This window comes from Hakea prostrata, chromosome 7 (assembly GCF_041222555.1).
Source record: "Hakea prostrata isolate BN-2017 chromosome 7, UWA_Hpros_2, whole genome shotgun sequence".
Lineage (NCBI taxonomy): Eukaryota > Viridiplantae > Streptophyta > Magnoliopsida > Proteales > Proteaceae > Hakea > Hakea prostrata.
In genome coordinates this window covers 53365266-53390004 of record NC_142606.1, presented here as the reverse complement: position 1 = coordinate 53390004, position 24739 = coordinate 53365266, and the positions used below count along the sequence as shown (strand labels likewise).

Sequence of the window (24739 nt, the reverse complement as noted above, 5' to 3'; positions counted from 1 at the left end):
TTGTTTATGATGGGGTGTTACCATACTGGTCCAAGCATATACAGGACCTTCTATATATGGTGCATGATCGTAACTCATGTCCCGACTGTATATCTGGCTCAGGTTACCTGGGTTGGGTCGTGATTTGATTGGGTACATTCTTCCGTTATCAAGACCCAATGATATCACACCTCAAAAGATCGAAAATTTCTGGTGAACGCTTACCTTCTCTACATGCCCCCCCTCAACAGTTCCTCTTTTATTTATTATTTATTATTTTTTTCATTTCCACCAATCGTTCTATGATTCAAATCGATTTGTTGATGGAGCAATTTGTGTTAGTGTAATTCAAAAAGTTTAGTTCAAAATGAAGTGATCAGATACCATAACTATATGTTTGTTTTGGTCATAAGGGGGAAGCAAACGGAATAAAAGTGAAATTTGTTTTGAACAATAATAATAAAGAACTTTTGCAATTATGACCCCATATAATTGCATTAGCTACACAAATTTCACATCATATTCAGTAAATATATATTTTACATGTGCTTTATTTACTTAACAAAATCAAAGAGAAATGAATGCAATGTAAGGAGAAATTTGATGATATGAAATGATTTGAGGTTAAATCATGTAATTACATACGATAATAAATACAATCTATAACAAAAGTATTTATTATAAAGTATGAAAGTTTCCTTTTCCTTCTATTGAATTTCCCCTGCAACCAAATAAACCCTATCATGTTTTGGGTAAAATTTAAAAACAACAATCGATCAGTTGGAGCCAAGAAATGCTCTTGCATCAACCAATATACATACAATGGTTACAAGGTAAATTACACGCAACCTGAAATAGTGAAATTGATCCTAGCAAATTACATCAATTGGATGAATCTTGTTTGAAGGCAATCTAAAAGATAGATGTAAATCAAGATAGGGATGGGTAAGAAAAATAGATAAGAGGCATTCAAATTGGCCTCGAATCATTCCTTACAAGACTTCTCAATCTGGAAATCCAATTAAAACAATTAACCAACTGTGATCATTCCATGGCCCTAGATAGGCCGTAGCTGAGTTGCACAAGGTTAAGGACTGACATAGCAGCACCCATTGCTGTATTCAGCTGGCCTAACCTGTGAACTGGCACATATCAACTACGAGAACAAAATGTGGACAATAAGAAAGCAACAACAACAACAACAACAACAACAACAAGCCTCGTCCCAACTAAATGGGGTCTTGGCTACATGGATTCTTGCCTTCTAATCAGCTCTGTTTGAAGTCATTACAACAAAATGTGGATAACAAGAGAGACAACAAATCTCATTACAAGTGAAGTGTCCAATTTGCTAAACAAGAAAGATGGCCACAGGCAGCTGAACTGATGAAAAACTTGATACAAGGATCATGTCCTCAAAATGGACAGGAATGCCAATTTCTTCAATTCCTGTGTAAGAATAATCAACCTCCCAAAGAATATATTGAAATGAATACTAAAGATTACTTCTTGCACTTCATGGTCACTTTGGCTATCTCAGAATAAATATCGATAGATAGCATCAGCAGCACCATCCTCATCATTGCTGCGACCAATTACATTAGCCACAGCTTTTGCTTTCTCTGATCCATTACTAAGAGCAACGCCTAGAGAAGCAAGTTCAAGCATCTCAACATCATTCTCCCCATCACCAATAGCCATTACCTAATAATCCAAGTAAGCATAGGAAGTGAGTTCACCATTTTAATTTCCCCCAAAGCTGCAGGATACGTATAGGTCATTTTCCAAATTGACAAAACATTCTGCTATTATGCTATGACTAGCCAATATTGCTTTTAACATGCCAAAATCCATGACAGTCATTGTATGAAGTGGGCCATCAGTTTTAGCATGTCAAGAGTCCAAAGGGGTGCTCTATCTTTGCAACGGTTCAATTGGCAAAAACAGTCCCCCAAATGGCAAAAGCATAACTATTCAGCTAGAGAATGATAAAAAGTTTAGCTAGAAAAGAGCCGATGGAAGATTTTGATTAGTTTACTCTTTATTCTCCTAGACTATTAGTTTGAATTGTAATAGCTTAGATTTGCTTTAGAATTTTGATCTACCTTCCACGTTTGTTTGTAGGGTATATTTCCGCTATACTTTATAGTTCTCTCTTTTGATCGGTATCTTTTATTTCCGCACTCTGATATCCTTTTGTGATCCTCCTGTGATCCTTTTCTATTTTGTTTCTTAATTTACTTGAATACAATGTTTTGTTCTTGCTTTTGATTATATTATTGTGCTATGTGGATATGATCGCCTCAAACTTGATCTTCGGGGCTATGGATCACACTCGGGTATGCCAGATAGGGTACCGGCTGGGTGGATGTGACAAAGATGACCCCGAAGGGTTTTTTGGCAACATCGACTTCCCTAAGTCTTTGAAGCTCCATGTTATGAAGCTTACCAGAAATGAGCAATTTCAACTTAAGTTGCCAAAATAACATGTGGCTGATTCAACTTCATTGCACACAAATGACTTGATAAATGCTCCAAGCGACAACATTGTGGAGTCAAAAAAGATGTCTTCAGTTGAAGTAGCTTCCACTAATTGAACCCTCATGCAAAACTTTTTGTCTAAGTTAGTAGTGGGAGCAAAGAAAATGGACCTTCACCGTATACTGAACCTACCTCTTGCACTGAAATCCACAATCAAACGCTATGATGAATGCTGCAAATGATAATTTCAATACACACGCCTTTGACAATGCATTGAAGAAATCAATAGAATGTGCCAGAAAGGCAGAAACAATATCAGGTTATCCTCTCAGAGAAGAGAAGAGAACTTGATGGTGAGGGTTTCTTCAGAGCCACACCTCTTCCCAACAAAGATAAGACTTCTCTTATGGAAATAAGCCCTCAAATTGGAAAGGCATCCAGTGCTTGCTACTGGGAGGTAATGTCCTAATGGGTGTTGCAACAACATTGAAGACACATTTCAAAAACAATAGTCTTGTAATATTCAACAACAAAAACAGGGCAAAGGAGTCTTCAATCCAAGAGGTGAAGAATGCTTGAGCAAGCAATTGGTGCAATTTTACTCTCTCCAGGAGCCCAGAGAAGTGATACTCTACAAGGGTTGGGATGATGGGGAGTATCGGTTTGTAGAAAGTCCCTTTTTGAAGAATGATTAAGCAAAGAAGACCACTATACCACTTTTGAATCTACAAAAAGCCTAGTATGTAATTGAGCACAAGGAAAGTGCCAAATGAATGGAGGAGAAGCATCATGGTTCCAATCTACAAAAATAAAGGAGATATTTGAAGCTGTAATAACTATAGAGGCATCGAACTAATGAGTCATACTATAAAATTATGGGAGAGAGTAATTGAACCCGTTCGAGATAAGTAATCACAATTATGGAGAATCAATTTGGCTTTATGCCAAGAAGATCTAGCATAAAAGCTATTTACTTTATTAGGAGACTTATGGAAAGGTAAAGAGAGTGGGAAAGATCTTCATATGGTCTTTGTTAGAAAACAAGCATTAAATAATCAAAACAGCAGCTGAACTTGAACAAAGAAAAGAGAGAAGAAGAAGAAGAGAAGAGAGATGAAGAACTAGTTAAAGAGGCTTGTGATTCTTGCTTAAGATTATAGAATCACAGAGCACTTCTATTTATAGCTTCTAATGAATCTAATACAACTTGAGAGACAAGTAATTGTCCTCTAGTAAAAGGAAATAAAATATTACAGCTTTAGTAACTTCCTAACTCCTAAAATAGAAAGTTCTGAAAATAGAAACTACCACCAAAATAGAAACTATACTTTCTAAAAACTCCTAAAACTTATGTAGCAAGACTCCCATATTAGAAATAGAAAATATAACAAAAACAATAGCATAATACTGTTCACGTGAACAGTAACACAGATTTTACTGTTCACGTGAACAGTACCGTGAACAGTAAAAACATATTTTTTACTGTTCACGTGATTAGTGTCGTGAACAGTAAATAGCCCAAGTGTATATACTTCAACACTCCCCCTCAAGCTGGAATGTACACAAAGAAAACTTCAGCTTGCACAATAAGAATAAACTTGAAAAGTAGCACCAATCTTGAATCGTGTAGCAATGGTAGATGTCGATAAACACTGAGAAAACTTCATCCAGGAGATAATCAACACCAACTTAAAAAAAAACTTTAATTCTTCATGTCAATAGAACCATCCAATATTAAGAACAATCAACGATGTTGAAGATGAACAAAGTCCATAAGTATAGCAGGATCAAAGACACTATCCATATAATGCCGGTAGTAGGGAGAAATATCCACATTAGATCTTCAAAATTGTAACTCCAAAGTCCATATAAATGCTTTACAAGAATGCAAGTAGTAGGTAGGCAAAAAGCATTATCCACGTAATGCTGGTAGTAGGGAGAAATATCCACACTAAATCTTCAAAATTCAACTCTAATGTCCATATAAATGCTTCACAAGAAGGCAAGTAACAGGTAAAGTATGGGTAGGTAAAAGACAATATTGATTATTGTGGACCAAGTTGGTAAGGTAGTATGGGATACTACTGACCAAGTAGGTAGGTAAAGGGCAGTATGAGTTACTGTGAACCAAGTAAGGTAAAGTAAAAGACAGTATAGGTTACTGCGAACCAAGTAGGTAAGGTAAAAGACAGTATGGGTTACTGTGGACCAAGTAGGTAAGGTAAAAGACAGTATGGGTTACTGCGGACCAAGTAGGTAAGGTAGTATGGGTTACTACGGACCAAGTAGGTAGGTAAAATACAGTATGGTTACTGCGGATCAAGTAGGTAAGGTAAAAGACAATATGGGTTACTGCAGGACCAAGTAGGCAAGGCAAAAGACAATATAGGTAAATATACGTAATGATATTGTTGTAGAATGCCATAAGTTGAGGACAAAGATCTTCACAAATAATATCCATCAGCCCATCTTGAGTAGATATAGAATAAGGTATCATTCTCCCCCTCACGTGTAGCATTACACGTGGACAATTAATGATGACCAGTGACAAGCATCTTAAAGTATGAGCACAAAAGAAACCCAAGAATGAAAAGTAGCAACCACAGAGCAGTGTATTATTCACCAATAAAGCTGATCAAGCAGCAGAAAATCGTCTCACAGGACAAAGTCTTGGGCACCAAGGGGGAAAAAATTCTGGACCACCTGCTAACCCTTAGGCAGGAGCAAATTAGATCAGGAAAAAAATATATATTGAACCAGCTTGGAATCTCAAAATTGCAGTAGTCGTTGTAGCAATCCACTCAGAAGAAGTGTAATAGCAGTAGTTGCAGTAACAAATAATATCAGATCTCGGACCATAGCAACAAACTTCTGCTAGATTTGAAACTCTAATAGATATTGATATGAAGGAAAAGTAGTCCTCTAGGTCTTTGTAGAAGTTTTAGATAAAAAGAAGGCTAAACTTGATTCTGAAATAAACAACGGAAGCAGTAGTAAAGCAAGACGATAGCAGCAGAATTTTTCAGAACAGAGAAATTTATTGAAACACGGTACTAGTATTAGACTTGCAGCAGAACTTATAGCATAAACAATGGAAGACAATACTTAGGTCTTGCAATCCAAATTATGGGCATATCTTCGCAAAAATCAAGAGGAATCCAAAGACATCAGTATAGTGAAGATTGAACTTCAAATTTGCACACAAAAAAAGGGTAGTAGCAGCCTCAGTTGAATCAAATAGGTAGACATATCCCCAGAAAGCTTAAGGCCTTTTTGTAGTATTAACACATAGATACTTGGTGCTTCAACAGTTAAAGAAGAATGACAGCCATGCACAATTACTACAGCGAAGGTTGGGGCTGCCCTAGATAAGAAAAAGGAAAAAAAGAAAAAGAAAAAAACTAGGCAGCCAAGAGAGAGAAAACGGTCCCTAAGTTGATTAAATTTGCTCTGATGCCATGTTAGAAAACAAGCATTAAATAATCAAAACAGCAGTTGAACTTGAACAAAGAAAAGAGAGAAGAAGAAGAAGAAGAGAAGAGAGATGAACAACTAGTAGAAGAGGCTTGTGATTCTTGCTTAAGATTATAAAATCACAGAGCACTTTTATTTATAGCTTCTAATGAATCTAATACAACTTGAGAGACAAGTAATTGTCCTCTAGAAAAAGGAAACAAAATATTACAGCTTTAGTAACTTCCTAACTCCTAAAATAGAAAGTTCTGAAAATAGAAACTACCACCAAAATAGAAACTATACTTTCTAAAAACTCCCAAAACTTATGTAGCAAGACTCCCACATTAGAAATAGAAAATATAATAAAAACAATAGCATAATACTGTTCACGTGAACAGTAACACAGATTTTACTGTTCACGTGAACAGTACCGTGAACAGTAAAAACATATTTTTTACTGTTCACGTGAATAGTGTCGTGAACAGTAAATAGCCCAAGTGTATATACTTCAACAGTCTTTATTAACCTAGAAAAAAGCTTATGTAGGGTCCTTAGAGAGTTAATTTGGCAAGTACTAGAAAAAAGAAATGTTCCAAGTAAATATGTGGACATAGTTAAAGACATGTATGATGGTTCAGTGACAAGTGTGAGACGGGAAGACAAAGTGGTGAATTCCTATTTGTAGTTGGGTCATATCAACGATCAAATTAAAGCCCATATGTATTTGCGCTTATAATGGATGAATTAACCAAAGACATTCAAGATGAGGTCCTTTGGTGCATTGTTTTTGATGATGATAGCTAACAAATAAGATACAAGTAGGATTAATACCAAGTTAGAATCATGGAGAGCAACTTTGGAATGAAAAGGCTTTAAACTAAGTAGAACGAAGACAGAATATATAGACTGTAACTTTGGTCATGATTGAGCAGATAATCAGGTGGTGAAACTCGATGGGAAAGAGATTCCTCAAAGTAATTATTTTAGGTACCTTAACTCGATCATAAACAAAAAAAAGTGATATTGAGGATGACGTTTCCCAAATAATTAAACTAGGGAGGCTGATGTAGGAAGGTGTGTCCGGGGTTTTGTGTGATCAACATATGCCTTCAAAGCTCAAATGAAAATTCTAGAGGGTTGTCGTACAACCAGTCAAGTTTATGGTGCAAAGTGTTCGACTATTAAGAAGCATTATATAAATAAATTCAATGTAGCAAAAATGAGGATGCTCAAATAAATGAGTGGTAAAGCTAGGAAGGATAAGATCAGGAATCATCATATTAGAGCTGGTCTAGGAGTAGCTCCGATAAGTGATAAGCTACAAGAAAGTCGTTTGAAGAAGCAAGAGCACATTCAACAAAGGCTTGTAAATGCCCCTATAAGGAGAAGTGATTTAATCCAGATTAAAGGAATTAAAAGACTAAGGGGCAAACCTAAAATGACCTTAAGAGAAGTGGTGAGAAAGGATATGCATAATTTAGGCCTTGTATCTAGTATGGCTGTAAACAGAGCTTATAGGAAGGCAAGAATCCTTGTAGTTGACCCTATTTAGTTGGGACAAGGCTTCTTGTTGTTGAAACAGTTTACATCTTGAGGTATAAGAAAAGCTTGGAAGTTTAGAAATTGATATTGCAAGGATGGTATTGGAAACCAGTTATATATTCAGAAATGAGCTTGTTGCTGGGCCTCTGAGAACGTTGCTAAATTGACATGGTTGCGGCAAGCATGTGAAGACTAAGCTTTTGATCTTACCTCACCATGAGGACAAGGTTAATTTCAAAAGGGGTGGTAATGATAGGCCCCTGGAAGCAAGACATGTGGAGGATAGAGAGGGTGGCAAGTTACCATAAGGTCCATAACCATAGTTGTTAAGGCGGCGCCTAAGCGTCCGGGTGCCTTCGGAGCTCCTTAAATTGGCGTTGCCTTATTTTCAGACAATAAGGCGGATGCCTCGAGGTATGAGTCTTCACTTAGGCATTGCCTCAAGCGCCTCGGACACCTTATACCCCTGGGTGACTGCTTTTTTCTTTTTTTTTAAATCACATGAAAGATGCAAAATCAAAGGCATATATTGAATCGATTATTAGATTCCGATTGTAAGTTATCCATTGGTTGGAACCTATATGCATAGTTATAATGACCCTACATGTGATCAAATGTTAAAATAAAAAATACTAATAATAAATAAAAAACAAAATCGAAAGAGAATAACGTGTCAAGACCTTGACTCGAGTCTCACTCTAATCCCTCTCTCTGTTCCTCTCTTCTTCTCTTCCATTCCCGTAACAACACTCCGGCAAGCAGTAAGCCAACGACAAGCAAGTGCAGCGAGCCAGGTTTTCTTCTCTTCCTTTCTTCCTGTGAAGACACTCCGGCAAGTGCAGCGACAAGTGACGAGCAGAAGCAGGTAAGTTCTTCTACTTCCTCCAACTTCTTTCTTCTTCTTTTTCCTTTTTTTTTTTATTCTAAAAAGTTTCATACAAACCATTTGCAGCACCGATGGTCTGAACTTTCTACGGCTCTCCGGCGAAGAGAATCATGTCCCTTCAACCATCTCAAGTTGCTGGTAGCTACTACTCTCCGGCGACTTCTTCTTTTTTCCTTTTTTTTTTATTTTTCTTCTAAAAAATTCTGGTAAAACCTATTGTAGCACCGGTAGTCTAAAATTGCAGCGGCACTCCAGTAGATGCTTCCTCTCTCCAGCGACTTCTTTTTCCTTTTTTCCCCCAAAAAACTCTGTTTGTTCACTGTCATCTTAGGCGACGGTCTGTCTCCAATCTTTTTTTTTTGTTTTTTTTAAATAACTTTGTTATCTGTTTTCTTTAACTTAGAATATTGCCATTGGTTTCTGCATTTGATAAGGCAGCAATACAATTCAAGGATGCCAATGACTAATTAAGCCATGAATATATACTTCCTTCCCTAAGATTCATTTAGGTTCTAATTCCAACCATTTATGTTAAACTTCCCTTATTTTTCGGTATTTCCCCAATGTTTTTAATTTAAATTTTGAATCTTTAAAGCTAGAAGCCTACATCTCATTTTGTATCAGTTCTAATTCCGGCCATTCTCTTTGTTTATTTTCTCCTGCCTAGCATATTCTCTTAGCTTATTTCTTTTAGACAAGAAACATATTATACATGTATTTCTGTGGGTATTCAAATTTTTGACAAAAAAAAAATTCCAAAACTAAGGGTTGTTTTGTTTATCCATTATCGGAATTAATTCTGGTTATAGACTAATTACGAAATTCATCAATTTTTTTCCTTTTCAGAATCCCTTCAAGGCCTGATCCAAAATTCATTCTAATAAAGCATACCCAACAATCAACACAACCTAGGTTTGATCCAGAATTCAAAGATGTTTAATACTTTAATTGGCTCTGTGGTATTTGTTTTTAATTTTGGTTGATTATTTGTTTATGTTTCCTATTTTTTATTTGTAGACATTTCCTAGTTATTTGCAATGGCCTCAACTGATAATTTGGTGGTTCTAGCAGCTAGGGGTGAAGCTAGTTATGATCCCTCGAAAGACCACAAGAAAAAGGCCAAGTCTCATGACATAGGGTGGAAGTATGGGTGTTGACCAGATGTGGCTGATAGGAATACAGTCAGGTGCAATATGTGCAACAAAGACCTTTAAGGAGGAATTAGAAGATTGAAGCAACATCTAGTGGGTGGATATGGGGATGTTGTGAAGTTAGGGCTGCAACAGGGCCAGGCTTTTGCAATCCCAAGCCTAGCCCTATATATTCTAATCTAAGCTCATTCTCGCCCTAACCCTAATTCAGGCCCAATGATTATTGTCCCTAACCTTAAGCCCTATAAGGCCAAGCCAAGCCCATTCCCGCCCTAATTGGCCTTGTCCCTGGCCTTAATTGGCCCTATCCCTAGCCCTAATTTGCCCTATACCTGGCCCTGATTGGGCCTATACTTGGCCTTGTCCTGGCCCTAGCCCTGATTAACCCTATACTTGGCCCTGGCCTTGATTGGGCCTATCCATGTCTCTATTCCTAATTCATTGAGATAAAGCATCAGAGACAATATTAGGGCTATTATTAGAGCCAAAATCAGGCCAAAATGACGGCCAAGGTTAGAGCCAAAATCAGGCCAGGGTTAGGGCCAAAATCAGGGCAAGGGTCAAGGCCAAAAATCAGGGATGAGTGGGACAGGCCCGATGGGCCAAATAGTAATCCCAGGCCCACCTTTGGCCTTAGTTTGGGCCAGAATATTTTGGCCCCAACCCGCCCTCAGGGCCAAAATCTTGAGCCCAAGCCCTATTCGGGCTCAAAGCTAGCTTATGACGGCAGGTCAGGACCGTCAGGGCCAAACTTGCACCACTATGTGAAGTGCACCAAGACCACTGCAGCAATTGCCTAAGAGATGAATGCAATGTTGTTGAAAAATAAAAAGACTGATTAGGATAATGAGGAGTATGATGATATTCGACTAGTAATTGGAGAAGAACTTCCTACTCCTGCCTCTACTGAAGGAGGGACATTACCTAGTGTTGGGTCTGAGGTATGCTCCAAAAAACCAAGCTCTGAGACTGCATCAAAGAGATTGAAAAGTGCCCTCAATAAGGCACTAGTAAGGGGTCCTATGAATATGCATGTTAGACGCACTCCTGAAGAAGTTGTTGATGAAAGGAGGGCAAAGGGTGCTACTCAAACAACAATCTTGAATAGAATGAGATCCGCAGAAGAAAATAAGCGAGTGGATAACCACATCGCTGATTGGATGTATCAGTGTGGCATTCCATTCAATGCAGTTAAAGCTAAAAGCTTTGAGGTGATGATCGAGTCTATTGCACAATATGGTTCTTGGTATAAGTCCCCAACTTACCATGAAGTCAGGGAGCCTTTATTGAAGAATGTGAAAGAAAGAACGATAGAGATAAGGAAAAGTTATAAAAAGTATTGGAAGATGTATGAATGTACACTCATGTCTGATGGGTGGACCAACAAAAAGGGTAGGCACCTCAACAACAATTTTCTTGTCAATTGTCCAGAGGGAACATTCTTCCTTGGTTTTGTGGATGCATCTAGCCATGTGCAAGATGCAAAAATGCTCTTTCAATTATTGGATAACAAAGTTGAAGAAATTGGGGAAGAGCATATAGTTCAAGTGGTGACTAATAATGCCTCAAATTACAAAGCAGCAATGACATCATTAATGGAGAAGAGGACTACATTATATTGGTCTCCATGTGAAACCCACTATCTTGATTTGGTGCTAAAGGACATTGGGAATTTGAAACAATATAAGAAGGTGATAATTCAAGGGAAGAGAATAACCACTTTCATTTATAGGCACACAAGATTGCTAGAGGCCTTAAGACAAAAGACAAATGGCATGGATCTTGTGAGGCTGCAATGACTAGATTTGCCACTTCATTCTTGACACTGCAAAGTTTATTGAAACACAAGGATGACTTAAGGCACTTATTCAAACAAAATCCAATTTGTCCAAAACAGAAGCAAGGAAGAGAGTAGTTGAAACAACATTTCTAAAGCATTTTGGCATGGTGTGGAGGATTGCATTAAAGCATCACAACCTTTTATGATTGTATTGAGGACTGTAGATGTTGATGAAAGACCCGCATTGCCTAAAGTGTTTGTAGCCATGCATGAGACTAAGAGAAGAATAAAGGATAATTTTGGAGGCAAAAAACAACTCTAGAAGAAAGTCATACAAATAATTGATAGGCGATGGGAGTGTCAGATGGAGCGACCTCTATATAGTGCAGCCTTATTTTTGAATCCTAAGAAGTTCTACAATTTAAATGTTGTCGATGATTGTGAGTTGATTAGTTCTCTCCAAACTTCTTTCAATGAAGTTGTTGGAAGACTAGTGTCTGATGTACATCTATAAGATAAGGTATTGCACCAAGCAAGTGAATACAAGCAAGTTAGAGGTCCTTTCTCCACAAGTATGGCTATCAGACAGCGTACAACTATGAGTCCTCGTAAGTTTTTACTTGTATGTTTTTTACTTTTAGTTATACTTATTTGGTTTATAACTCTAGCTTTTATGTTAATCCATTTTTCTTTTTATACTATAATTACATGGTGGGATACATATGGAGGAAATGCTTTTGAGGTTACATGGATTGCACGGAGGATACTAGGTCTTTGTTGTTCCTCCTCTGGTTGTGAATGGAATTGGAGCACATTTGAGTTTGTAAGTATTAAGTGATTTAAGTATTTAAAATACTTTTAAGTTTAAATTTTGGAAGAATGACTTGGGATTCTTTGCAATTGCTTATGAATTTAGATTCACACCAAGAAGAGGAATAGGATGGAATATGAGCAGTAGAATGATCTAGTTTTTATTCAGTACAATCGCCCTCTTTAAGAAAGGTTCAATGAAAGGCGATTACAGAATAGAAATTATGATCCACTACTCCTTGATAAGCTTGACTCGAGTAAGAGTGGATGGTTAGTCAGCCTGATGATTTAGTCCATCCTGAGGGTGATCTTACTTGGAGCACTATTGATAAAGTTATGGGGGGCATCTGCATCACTTGAGGGCTAGAACAAACCGAGGAGAGGTCAACCAAGTTAATCAACATCTGCTGGAGTTAATATATGTTACTCACATCGCAGATCTTTGGAGAGGGTGGTTGAGGAACATGACTCTGAGTCTGATGGAAACATGGAAGAAGTGGAAGATTTGCATGATGATGAGAACATTGCAAATAATTATGGTTTAAGGTCTAGAACAAGTACCTCTTCGGAGCAACAACAACTTCGAGAAGATCTCCCACTAGCTACCAATTAGCTTGATGATGATTATAATCAGTTGACTTATACTTTTCTATTGGGAATTTTGAATATGGATTGTGGATTTTTATTGGGAATTTTGGATATGGATGTTTTGTTATATGTGGGATTTGGACCTTAGATTTTAGATATAAGTGGGATTGTTTGCTTAATTTATTAAAACTTTATGTTTAGATATTTTGCTATATGCTTTGTTTCATTTTCTTCTTCTACTTGTGAGGATATTTGGCTAGAGCTCAACAATGTAGAGGAGGTGGAGCTGTAGGTGCTGGTGGAGGTGGAGTTGTAAGTGGTGCTAGTGTTGGTGATGTTTAATGAAGGTATGTTGTCTACTTGTTTTGCTTTTGCATCTATGTGTTTACTATTTAGTCCCATTTTATTGTATCTTGATTCTTGAATTCAATTGTTGATGATAGTATGATACTTGGAATTTATTTAGGACCTACTATGTGTGGTTTGTAGTATGCTGGATGACTTAAGGTAGGCTAATATTAATTTTTTTATTATAAAAGATATGATAGATTTATAATGAATTAGAGTGTATGAGATGTACACTAAAATTTTCACTTAAAACGCATCGACCGCCTCAAAAGCGCCCCGGAGGGCGCCTTGTCGACTCATTGCCTTAACTAGCCTAAACCGCCTCGCATCGTCTCGTCACCGTGACAACTATGACCATAACCAACTCCTAGTGGGGGATAAAAAGGAGGTAAGTTGAGGAGTGGACATGGGTTATCTTCGCAAAGAGTTTAGGGCAACTGTAGGTTGAGGGGAAGCTTCTGCTGTAGGCAGTGCTGTAGGGGGTGATGGCACCATCAAACCTAGAGTTATCTTTAATATTTCACTTGATCAATTGAGAGGTTCCTATCATCCTCCATAAGCCATTACTTTCTGTTTTCATGCAATCCTTGTAACTTCCATTCTTCCCGAGAAAACTTCACCGAACTTTCAGTAGATATTCTACAAGCTTCATTCATCATAACTTGGCCTAGAATATAACTTTCTGATTTCTGCTGTGGGTCTACTTGGGGCTAGATTGACCCCAATCTAGTGTTACATTACTGGGAAATCACTTCCAAGTCACAGAAAATCAAGTCAATGTCTTAGACAAAAAAAGGCCCAAATGTAATTAATGCATGTGACAGAATTTTGAGAAGCATTATATAGTTAGCTACAACTATCATCCAAGCTGTTATGCTACTCAATGGACAGCCCATTGTTGTTTAATACTCCTTGAAAATTCAAGTTAGTCTATTGATGGTTATGCAGGCCCATGAAATGTGCAGTGCATTAAATGTTCAAAGAATCTAAAATAAAATCCCCTGAGAGTAGAAACCACAAAGCCACTACATGAAAAGGCTACTTGTGTTCTGAAGAAAGTTGAAAAAGAAACTTCTGGTTTTATGCCAATAGTTAGTAGAATGCAGAGGAGCCTAATGAGATGCTAACCTAGGCCTTGGGTAGAACTCTTGGTCATATCTCTCCTGTCTCTATCTTATTTCACACTCCGTTATACAAAATGCTAAAAATTCTAGTTGTGCTCCACCACCTCCCCGCAATCCTGTCTATTGATTTTAGTTCTGTTACAAGGACTCAACCAGGATCCATTACACTCTTCTTAAAGGGTGAAAAAAACTAGGTCAACTAAGAATTCTGAAAAGAAATTGAAGCAAAGCAACCGTAAATAAGGAAATACCAATGGTCCCTACCTCTTCTGCTGCCACCCCAAGGTGATCCAGGAGTAGTTTTACTCCACTTCCTTTTGATGTTCCAGGGGGTACAATTTCAAGCATATCTGGCTGTGCTTGAACAACTCGGCCCCGTCCTTTTGTTGCTTCTGACCAATATGGCCGCAAAGTTGTATCTACACCCTCAGCAGTGTTGAGGAAGACCACCTTCTGCAAATTCAAAAACCTTCCAGTAAGATTACAAATTACCCTGAAACTACATTTAGTAGACATTCAATTCATTGACCTCAGCAGAACAAAGGAAAGAAAATGGTTGTGACATCTCAACATTGTCTCCTTTGCTAGACATACATACTTGTTATGCAGAAAGCCAGAAACTAGTGGCAGCATCTTATGCCCATAGAATTTACTTCTTCAATAATGCTTGATAAATTAACATTGGGTTATGAGCAGTCAAAACATAATATACTTATTGAAGGTTTCTTATAATGAACTAGATTTTGATTTATTGAAGTCTCCAAATGATGTAGATCAAACTTGAAAAGGTTTGCGGCACCTACAACTAGTTGCACCAAAAATGCTCCGTCCTCATTCTAGGTAAGCAATTTGACACAAAGGACCCTCAAATGGAACAACAAGCTGATCAAAATCATTTGATTCATTCCATCTTCTTGCAGGTTCTTCTATGGAGTACGTTGTAAAAATGCAACAATAGCAATCTACATCTACTGACAATTTATGGTAGAAAAATTAAACATCAATGACGAAGCAACTTACCTGTATCTCAGCACTGGCTAGAAGGTGCTCAACCGAAGGCATCACCTCTGCCTACCAAGGAAAACCAATTTTTATATCACTTTTAGAGTGCGATTAAACTTATTATCAAATATAATCATGGAAAAAGAAACTAACAATACAATCCAGACCTTTGGTTCATGATAGACAGTATGAAGGCAGTCAACCAAAGGATGATGAAATAGCGTCAAGCACTGATCTTGGGTAAATGCTATAAGAGGAACCTTCTGCTCCCAGGAGTACAGAAATGCCTGCCATTTCAAGAATTAAGAATGCTTTATAAAATGTAAATAGCTGGAAAGGCATGGATTTTGCAATTTCTAATTTATTTATTCATGCAGCACAAACTTTAAAATCCAACCATGCAATTTGAAACTCAAAATTGAAAGATACTGAAGAAAATTTCTAACACCTAAAGATTAGGGCTTCGAAGACCATTAAATTAGAAGTGGAGAGATGAAAACCGAATCCCAAAATGCAAGGAAAAACATATACTGTAAAGGTAACAACTCAAATTGGGGGGTGTTCAAATTCTGATTGAATACTTAATAAACCATCAGAATTGTGAAGTAATCCAATGGTCATTTTGAATACCAAACTAAAATCTTAGATACAACACTGAAATTTTTGAAAGAAACCAGAAAAAGGAGAACTTCAACAACACACAAAGTCAACCAGACTAGTGTCCAAGCCTGGTCAATGTCATATATGGTAAGAATAATCCTTAAAAGTTTGTCATGATTCTGATGGTCAGACTTAAAGAACTTGAAGAAGTGTGACTGCAGAAGAAAATTGGAAAATCAAGAACTTGGCTTAACTAAGCAAATTAATGACCACTTTTAACAGTCTGCTGAGGTTAAAATTAAATCAACCAAACATGTGTAAGAAATGAAAACCAACTCTGAAATCGGTGGCAAATGTATGAAGCATAGAGAAGTACCCCTATTAAAAGATCTGTACCTTTATCAAGTATCTAGACCTTATGTGCCCCCTTTAATTGTATTGATTCGTCCCAGTCGTCAGGGTCGCAGTCGCTTCTTGTGTGTTTCTAATATCTAATTTGTGATTCCAAGTAGGATAAGGAGTCTTCAGTTGTACTTTGACGAAATATAAACAAAGGCATTGGGGTGAGAGGGAACATAGTTATCAAGTCATTGTGTTGATATAGCATGGAAACTACTGCAGCTAGCCTTTTAGTGGGCGACAAAAGGTGGAATATTTAGAATCACACTGGTGTTTGATTCTGCCTCCTCAGAAGCCACATGAAAGAAGGCCCACAGCACAAACCTGCCCTCAATCACCTCCATTACAGGGAATCCCAACTCTCCTTCGACTTCGCCACAACCTTTCACTTCAAGATGCAAGGCCCTGCTTCCATGAGAATCCATATTCCCTAAAATGCAAGAGCCAACCTCAAACCAGAGAAACCAGCAGGAGATCAGTTGCAACCAGGATCAATGCAATAAAGAAGACAAAATATAATAACTAGAACTTATTTTCTTGTTTGGTTTTTGAAAGGATAAGAAGAAGAAGAAGAAGAAGAAGAAGAAGAAGAAGAAGAAAGAAGAAGAAGGATAGATAGAAGAAAGGGGGTATGGGATGGGCCATCTCAGCCCTGGTTCTCTCACCTATAGCTATCTCAGCTGTTGAACATGGATTTTACTCCAAGAAGGAGTATAGGCCACAAGGCAATTTCTCCAAAAGTCTTCTCTTGAAGGTAGAACTGCCATGTGTGATGCTCAGTCAAACCACCAAAAACTCGCCAAATCATCAAAGCAGGCTTCCTCTTGCAGCAGTTGCATCCAACAACCTTGCTGAACTGACTTTGGGGCTTGTTACTATGGGTATGTATGGGCTTTTGATCTACATCAGCTCTCCTCATCTTGAGAAAAACTTGCTCTCAAGTTTGGTTGAGACTCCAAATTTGACTTGCATGATGTATCTTCAAGGAGAGATGCAACAGTGGTTGATCTTGTCTTCTCTCTCCCTTAGCTCTGATAGTAAATAATGCAAGAATCAACCACGAATGGGAGAAACCATCTGGGGACCGACAGCAACCAGGATCAATAAAATAATGAAGACAAAACATAATAACTAGAAGTTTTCTGTTTGGTTCTTTTTGCATATGAAAGAAGAACAAGAAAGGATAAGAAGAAGTGGATACAGAAGAAGGATAGATTGAAGAAAGGGGGTAGGGCCATAGGGGATGGGCTATCTCAGCCCAGTTTTCTCACGCACAGCTATCTCAGCTGTTGAACATAGATTTTACTCCATAACTGAGGATACTAGGCAACAAGGAATTTCTCCAGAGGTCTTTATTTGGAGGTAGAGCTGCCTCATTGATGCTCCATCAAACCACCAAAATCTCGCCACATCATCAAACCAGGCTGCCTCTCACTGCAGTCACATTCCATGACCTTGCTAGGCTGATTTTAGGACTTGTTCCTATGGGCAGTAAGGGATTTTGATCTACATCACCTTGTTTCAGCCCTCCTTCCGTCAGTTTTGGTATTAATAACGGCTCTCGTTCAACAACAACGAATACATGGTAGAAAGAGTTTCTGGCTGAGAAACAGAAGAATATTTTGAAGATTTCCCAAGAGAAGTAGGGTGCGGTGGGATGGAATTACAGGAAAGCTGGGGGAGGGGGAAGGAGTGCGAGGAGGAAGGGGGTGGGTGCTACTGGTGGTCATGGTGGTGCTGGAGGGTTTGATGAGAGGAGGATGGGGTGGGTTTCAGAGGAGGCAGGAAGGAGCTGTTGCAGTTCGCAGTGAGAAAAGAAAGAAGAAAAAAAGAAGGATGTTAGGGGTAGTTTAGGGTTTACATAATCTTCTTTTTACTTATTTGGGGATTTGGAAAATTTCTTTAACTTTGCAACTTGTTATTGTAAAACTTAATTAAACCAACCAAATTTGTTTATTATCCCATATATCCAAGAAATTCTCCCTTCGTTCTTATCACAAATTGTTTATTTTTAAGTTTCTTTGGGTCATTCAATTGAACAGATTCTATGTGGATCAATTATAAGTTGCAAATAATTGTTAAGTGTTTTTACAAAACTGGGTTAGGATTCCACGTCCAGTAATATTTTTCATGTGTTTCCTTCATCATTTCATTTTACTAGTCAATTTAGTTTAAATTATTAGTTGACAATTCAGTTAGGTCTTCCCTACAAAGAATTCTATTTTTGAGTCTTCTATACAAGTTTGTAAAAAGAGCAACAGTTGTGCTTGAATTTTGATGAATGAAAGAGCTATTGCTGTTCTCCTTCTCCATTGGTGAAGAATCAACTGTTTGATTTTAAAGGGAAAAAAAAAAGAACCCTTTGATCAAGGACATTGATGTTTGATCTAATCGAACCACCTTGCAGTGTGAAGCCAGGCTAGGTTCACACTTTGAAGCTTCAGAGTATATTAATGGGTTTCTGATTCTTCTAGTTCTAATTGCCATTAACTTAAGCTCTAATCTGGAAAATTCTGCAACTAGAGCCTATCACTCTAGATGATCATAGACAACCCTTTCAAGCAATCCAGTAGTTAGATCTGGCTGAAATTTCGATTGTATCTTAAGAAACCTATATTGGTAATATGATTTAAGATTTACCCAATTCTGATCAAATCCTTATTTCAGCCTTCACCTTGAAAAACATTGTTCAATCTTTAAATCTGGAAAAAATAAAAAACACTGATTTACCTTTAAATCTGATTTCATCAGCCTGTTTAAGGTTAATTTCATATCTGAAATCAGAAATCTAACTTCGCTTTCAAAACCTAATCTCAATATTTAAGTTACTGCTTGCCCCTACTCCCATTAGAATTAGGAACCCCTTATTTGCTGATTTAACCATCTCATTAGATTTAAGTTTCAGCAACCATTCCTTTAACATACACAATTGAAATTTTTGTTCATCCTAATAATCTGATTCTCTGTTGATTCTAAGTTCTTCTAAATCTGGGTTTTATTCTCTGTGAAAAGATCTTGAGGTAAAAAATTCGATCGAAATGAACATTTCGACCTTGGAAAAGGTCGAAATTTCGAGGTACTGGATACTTTTTTCCTGATTCTTGAAAACTCAATTTCAAGCCTCAAATGCACTCAAATTGATTTGGATTTTTGCATACTAGCTATTTCAAGCATAATAAACACTATAATAACTACTAGTTTACTAAAAAACTACTGAAAATGTAACATCCATTCATCCAACATTCCAAGTATATAGTAGTACATGAATCAGAGAAGAAGCTGTATTGTTATTACTTACAAGTTACAACTTACAACTCACAAGTCTATTCTATTCAAGCCTCAAGGTCTCCCTCTTCCATCTGCACCCCATACAAATGACAATATAACTCCCATGATGTTTGCCGCCGCCCCATATAGTTTTGGACATAGTCAAAAACTGCACCTCTGTATGTGGCCTCATCCACATGCATAAGATTCCCAACGGTGGGAAGTTGTGAATCTCCAAAGGAACTGATGGTGGTGGGCCTTGTGGCTGTGGAATAGTGTGGAAGATCTGCTCAACAAATGAAAGACCACCCTGCCCCTGGCTCTCAGGACTAGGAGAAGGATAAGGATACTGATAAGGTCGTAGTGGCTGACTCCGATAATCGACAGTGGGAGGGACACCATAAGCTCCATAGGCCGCTCCATAACCATAAGGCTCCAGTCGTGGCTGACTGGCCTGACCCTGAATCTGATAGCCAGGAGGGACACCATATGGTCCATAACCATAAGGACCATAACCATAAGTCGACTCGGTCGAACCAATACTCTCCACAGCAGTATCATATGAGGACTCTGCAGGCCTATGCCATCCGGATCCTCTGGAGGTGGAGGAGTCTCTACCATCATCAATGCTCATCGATCTCATAGATCCCACCAAGCTCTCGGCATCGGATGGACGGTAGGACCCATATGATGGCGTGTCCTCTGTGCTTCAGCCATGTTGTCTCCCCTTCCCCTTCCTCGAATATGTAGAGGAAACATTTTTGCCTCGAGATGCAGCTCCAGTATGGTCTGAATCCTGTGTCGCGTGGGTGAACTGAGTCTCTCCTGTGAATCTCGGTGGTCGTCCTCCCCCCCCCCCTTGACTCTCACGTCCAGCAGGTGGTGGTGGTGGTGGTCTCTCCCTATGATCAGCTGAATCCTGATCACGAGGTCCCACACCCTCCTCATCACCATCACCGTCATCATCACCACCATCGTCGTCATCGCCGGAGGCCTGAGTCACCTCATCCTCAGTGTCAGACCAGAAAATCAAATCCTCACTCTAGGTGGATGCACTAGGGTGTGGCACGAAGGACAAGCGGGCTCTGCATGTGGCCTCCCCTCCTGGGCCATGAAGTCCCCCACATCAGCCCCCATCTCCTCTCGCAATCCGACTATTGGGAAGACCTCCATCCTCATCCAAAGAATCCGTCTCCACTATCCCTGATCCAGTCAACTACTGGGTTATCATCATCATCCATCTCAAATATGTCGGCCAACTCGATATTGGTGCTCTCTCTATCCATCCCCTGTCTAATATGATCCTCTCTAGTCTCATATTATAGTGTAGGTAAACAAGGTCCTCTAGACGCTTCACACCCAATCGGTTGCGCCTCTTCGAGTGAATGAGGCTGAAGGTGCTCCAATTTCGCTCACAACCAGTGGCAGAACATGTTTGGGAGAGTACTTTGCTTGCAATCCTACTCAAGTTGTGTGAATCACGTCCAAATTGCAACCACCACTCAGCTGCAACAAACATAGACTCCAAGTCATTTTAATACTTAAATTACTAAATTAAAGATAGAATATAATAATTAAATGTATAATGAAATAAATGAATGAACTTACCCACAGGGGCGGTTTCCCGTCCCGATACGGCCACAGCACGACCGAAGCTCCCAGTGGCATCCCTAAAAGCCTTTATCTAATATATAAAGAGAAAAAACAATAACTAGTTAGTAGTTACTAGGTTAATGACTTAGTATAAAACTACGAATTGTGAATATCAAATGATTTTAATCACTATCTCACCTCCATAAGGATGACTGCTTGTTTAGCTATATCCGGTTCGAACTTCTCCACTACAGTTTGGACAGCATCCATCAAATCTTGCCTCATCCATCAAATCTTGCCTCATCCCAAGATTGTCCTTGTAATGGTACTTGGGATTTAAATAGTATGCTGTGTAAGAAAAAGTATGTCATAACTCATAACTCATAAAAGGGAATAATTAATGCTTAAGCCTTAATAGTGTGATAACATAATGAAAATTAAATTAAATTCTTAAGTCACTTAAGTACTTAAGTACTTAACAACTTAACAACTCACCAGCCTTATGCAGTGGATGCTGCAACATAGACTCCCATCTACTGTTGATGATTTGAAGGACTTTCTTGTTGCCGCGTGGGTGGACCTGAGCAACTTGCTGCTTCATCCTATCTACTGCAACAAATATGTGTGCTAAAGAAGGTTTTCTTTGCTGATCTACCATCCTCAACACATTCACCACGGAGCTCAAGCATCTTCACTACTATCCTCACATTGTGCCGTAAACTCTCATCAAGGATAGTCAACGAGCTCTCCTTCCTCCCACCGATGAAGAACCCTCCCGCTTAAACCACTCCTTTGATGCAAACATACTCCTAAGGCCAGTCTTCCTACTCTCAAAGCTCTGCAGTGCTATCCAATTAGTAGCAAATCTGGTTATGCCTGGCCTCACTAACTCACCTTGACACTTGTCCCTCATCATCCTTAATGCATAGGTGTGGTTATATATGAAGGTGCTAACATGTCGAGCTTGATCCACCGTATTCTTCACAAGCTTGACCTTTCCAATCTCCTTCAACATTAAGTCAATACGAAGGAGCAGCACAAGGAGTCCAAAAGAGCCTATATCTCATCCATCCATCAAGGCATCAAGCCATCAATACAAAGTTATAAAGTGTACATGTATATGTGTAATGTAAATATATGTATTTACAAATGAAAATTAATACTATATGTTTAGACTTTAGATACCTGGAGTTCTCTTGCATCTTCAACCCAACTTTCTTGTAGTTGGAGCCATTATCGATCACAATTTGAACTACATTTTCCACTCCAACCTCCTTCACCACTTGCTTCAGTAATTTGTAAATGTATTTTGCATCCTTCTTCTCACCGGATGCATCTACTGACTTGAGGAACACAGTCCTCCCATCACAATTCAACATGAAATTGATGATGGACTGTCTCAGTGGGACCACTCCAACCATCACCATCAAAGTCACTCCATAATGATTCCACATGGGCTTTAATCCCTTAATGTATTCATTTATGTCCTCTTTATGCTTAGGCAAATACACATTATATATCTCATATGGAGTGGGGCCCCGTACACCACTCCCACTCGCCTATCCGCTCAATCATATCTCTCGTATTAGGGCCCCCGAGCCGTATGTCTTTGGAACACTATGGTAATGCGCCCATTTGGAGAAAGCCATCCCCACTTTCTCCTTCACACTCCCCCATAAGTGCTTCAACTTTCTCTCGTTTATGCTCGGGCCTACAAAAATAGGGCCGGATCATTGCGAAGAATCTCAAGATCCGGATCTGTAGGATGTGCTGAGGAAGCTCGACCCCTTGTAGGGGCCCGTGGGATAGGAGCCTCCTGCCTGACACTCTGAGACCTCCTCATAGGGACTTGGGAGCCACCTATGCCTCCCATACCCATCGGGCTCTCTGAGGACCCACAACCCGCACCCCTCTCGTTGCCTCCTGATGTCATCAATCCTCTATTGCTCCCCACTCATCATCATCGCCCTCCTCAGCTGATCGGCCTCTAGATCAGGGTCATTGTCTCCTGGCTCATCCCTACCATAACCCTGAGGATCTGGAAGGTCATCTAAGCAGGCATCCTCGAACTCATCCCTCTGTGTTCTCTTCTCTTTCCTCTTTTGCTTTCCACCACTAATATATGAGGCCATTGCCTTCTTGACCTCTACAGGCACCTTTGGGCACCCTGTTACATCCCTGTTGCCACCAGCTAGATGCACCTTCAATCTAGTGGCCCCACCTCCTCCTATTTGTTTCTTGCAGTAATTACACTCACTCTTCCTCTTATCAGCTGTCAGTGGCCTCCCATGATCCCAAGCTATGTCTGACATCTTTAAAATAGAGTGCTTGATACAAGAAACACACATTAAGTATCTTGAAAAGCTCCACAATATGCTCCAAAAATGACATACATGCTTCTAATAATAACTTCCTATTTTTAAATATAAAAAAATATATATGTATAACTATATAAGTATTTTTTTAATATATAAATAATTTTAAAATATATAAAATACACACTAACTATCTTAAAAATATCCACAACATGCTCAAAAAATTGCATACATGCTTCCACTAATACTCTCCTATTTTTAAATTTAAAACAGAAATTAATTATTTTTTTAATATTTAAATATATTTTTTTAATTATTTAAATATATATTAAATACAGTAAAATTACATAATTAACAGAAAACAAATTAATTCAACACCATCACAGCAATATGGTGTCTCAACTCTCACATACATCCATTTGAAGCTTATACATGTACTATACATAAACATTTTTAACAATATACATAATTTAGTAAATAATTTTTAATAATAGAAAAATAAAAAAATAGTAGGAAGAATCAAAAAATAATTTTGACACTACAAATTCATAGATCATCACTCTAAAGAAAACATATATAAATTTGGAAGCAATCTAACATGAGTTTAAGGCACAAATGAAACAAAAATCAAAAAATGAGGAAGTTGGTTACTCACCTTGCAAGATTTGAGAAAATGCACAAATGGAGGAGCAAATCAAGTGTTTGAAGGAAATGGAATACTAGAAATTAGGTGTAGAATGGGATGAAAGCAAGAGAAATGAGCAAAAAATGCAAAATCAGGTTGAAATCTCCCTGGCGATATCGCTCGAAACTGTCGAAACTGACGGTAGGTCGAAAATGAGCTCGATTTTGGGTATTTTATAGCCTACACAAGTGTCGTTTCGGCCTGATATGGTATCGGGCCAAAATTTCGACTCGTATCGACCGAAATTTCGGTCGATACGAAACGAAATGGATACTTTTTGTGCCTACTACTGAATTTCGTTTCGAGTTGGATTTTTGCAGGCATTTCGATCGAAATTTCGACCATTTCGATCGAATTTTCTTCCATGGTTTTGGATACTGTCAAATTCATATACAGTACATTTAGAGTTATAAAGTTTCTCCTGCTATACTGTTTTACCCTATTCAGTGATCCTGTTCAAACAAGTCTCCTGGTACCCTCCGGTTCAGGTTGGTCTTCGTTTACTTTTTCAGTGTTCAACCTAATTCCTATTCAAAAGGAATATCTAGCACTCATGGACCCATGCTGAATACGTATTGTTGAAGTTTGGGCTGTTCATGTTCACGTGAACAGTGTTACGCCATTATTCATTGTTTCCTTTTTAGATATGCTACTCTTTCTAATGTAGGAATCTTTTACACAAGTTTTGGTAGTTTCTAAAAAGCATAGTTTCTATTTTCTATTAGTTACTAAT

At 38.4% G+C, this 24739-nt stretch overlaps 1 protein-coding gene across 1 annotated transcript in view; it reads right to left on the bottom strand.

The window, feature by feature from the left end:
- Positions 1–330: 330 nt before the first annotated feature.
- LOC149011372 (endoribonuclease YBEY, chloroplastic-like) overlaps positions 331–24739 on the bottom strand; it is a 50470-nt gene continuing 26061 nt past the window's right edge. Inside the window, exons 9-12 of the mRNA XM_089161581.1 lie at positions 15315–15434; positions 15166–15216; positions 14410–14598; positions 331–1683 (exon numbers count right to left, since the gene is read on the bottom strand). Of these exons, the coding sequence (XP_089017707.1) occupies positions 1516–1683; positions 14410–14598; positions 15166–15216; positions 15315–15434 (528 nt within the window). The 3' untranslated portion in view covers positions 331–1515. The remainder of the gene's footprint in view (positions 1684–14409; positions 14599–15165; positions 15217–15314; positions 15435–24739) is intronic.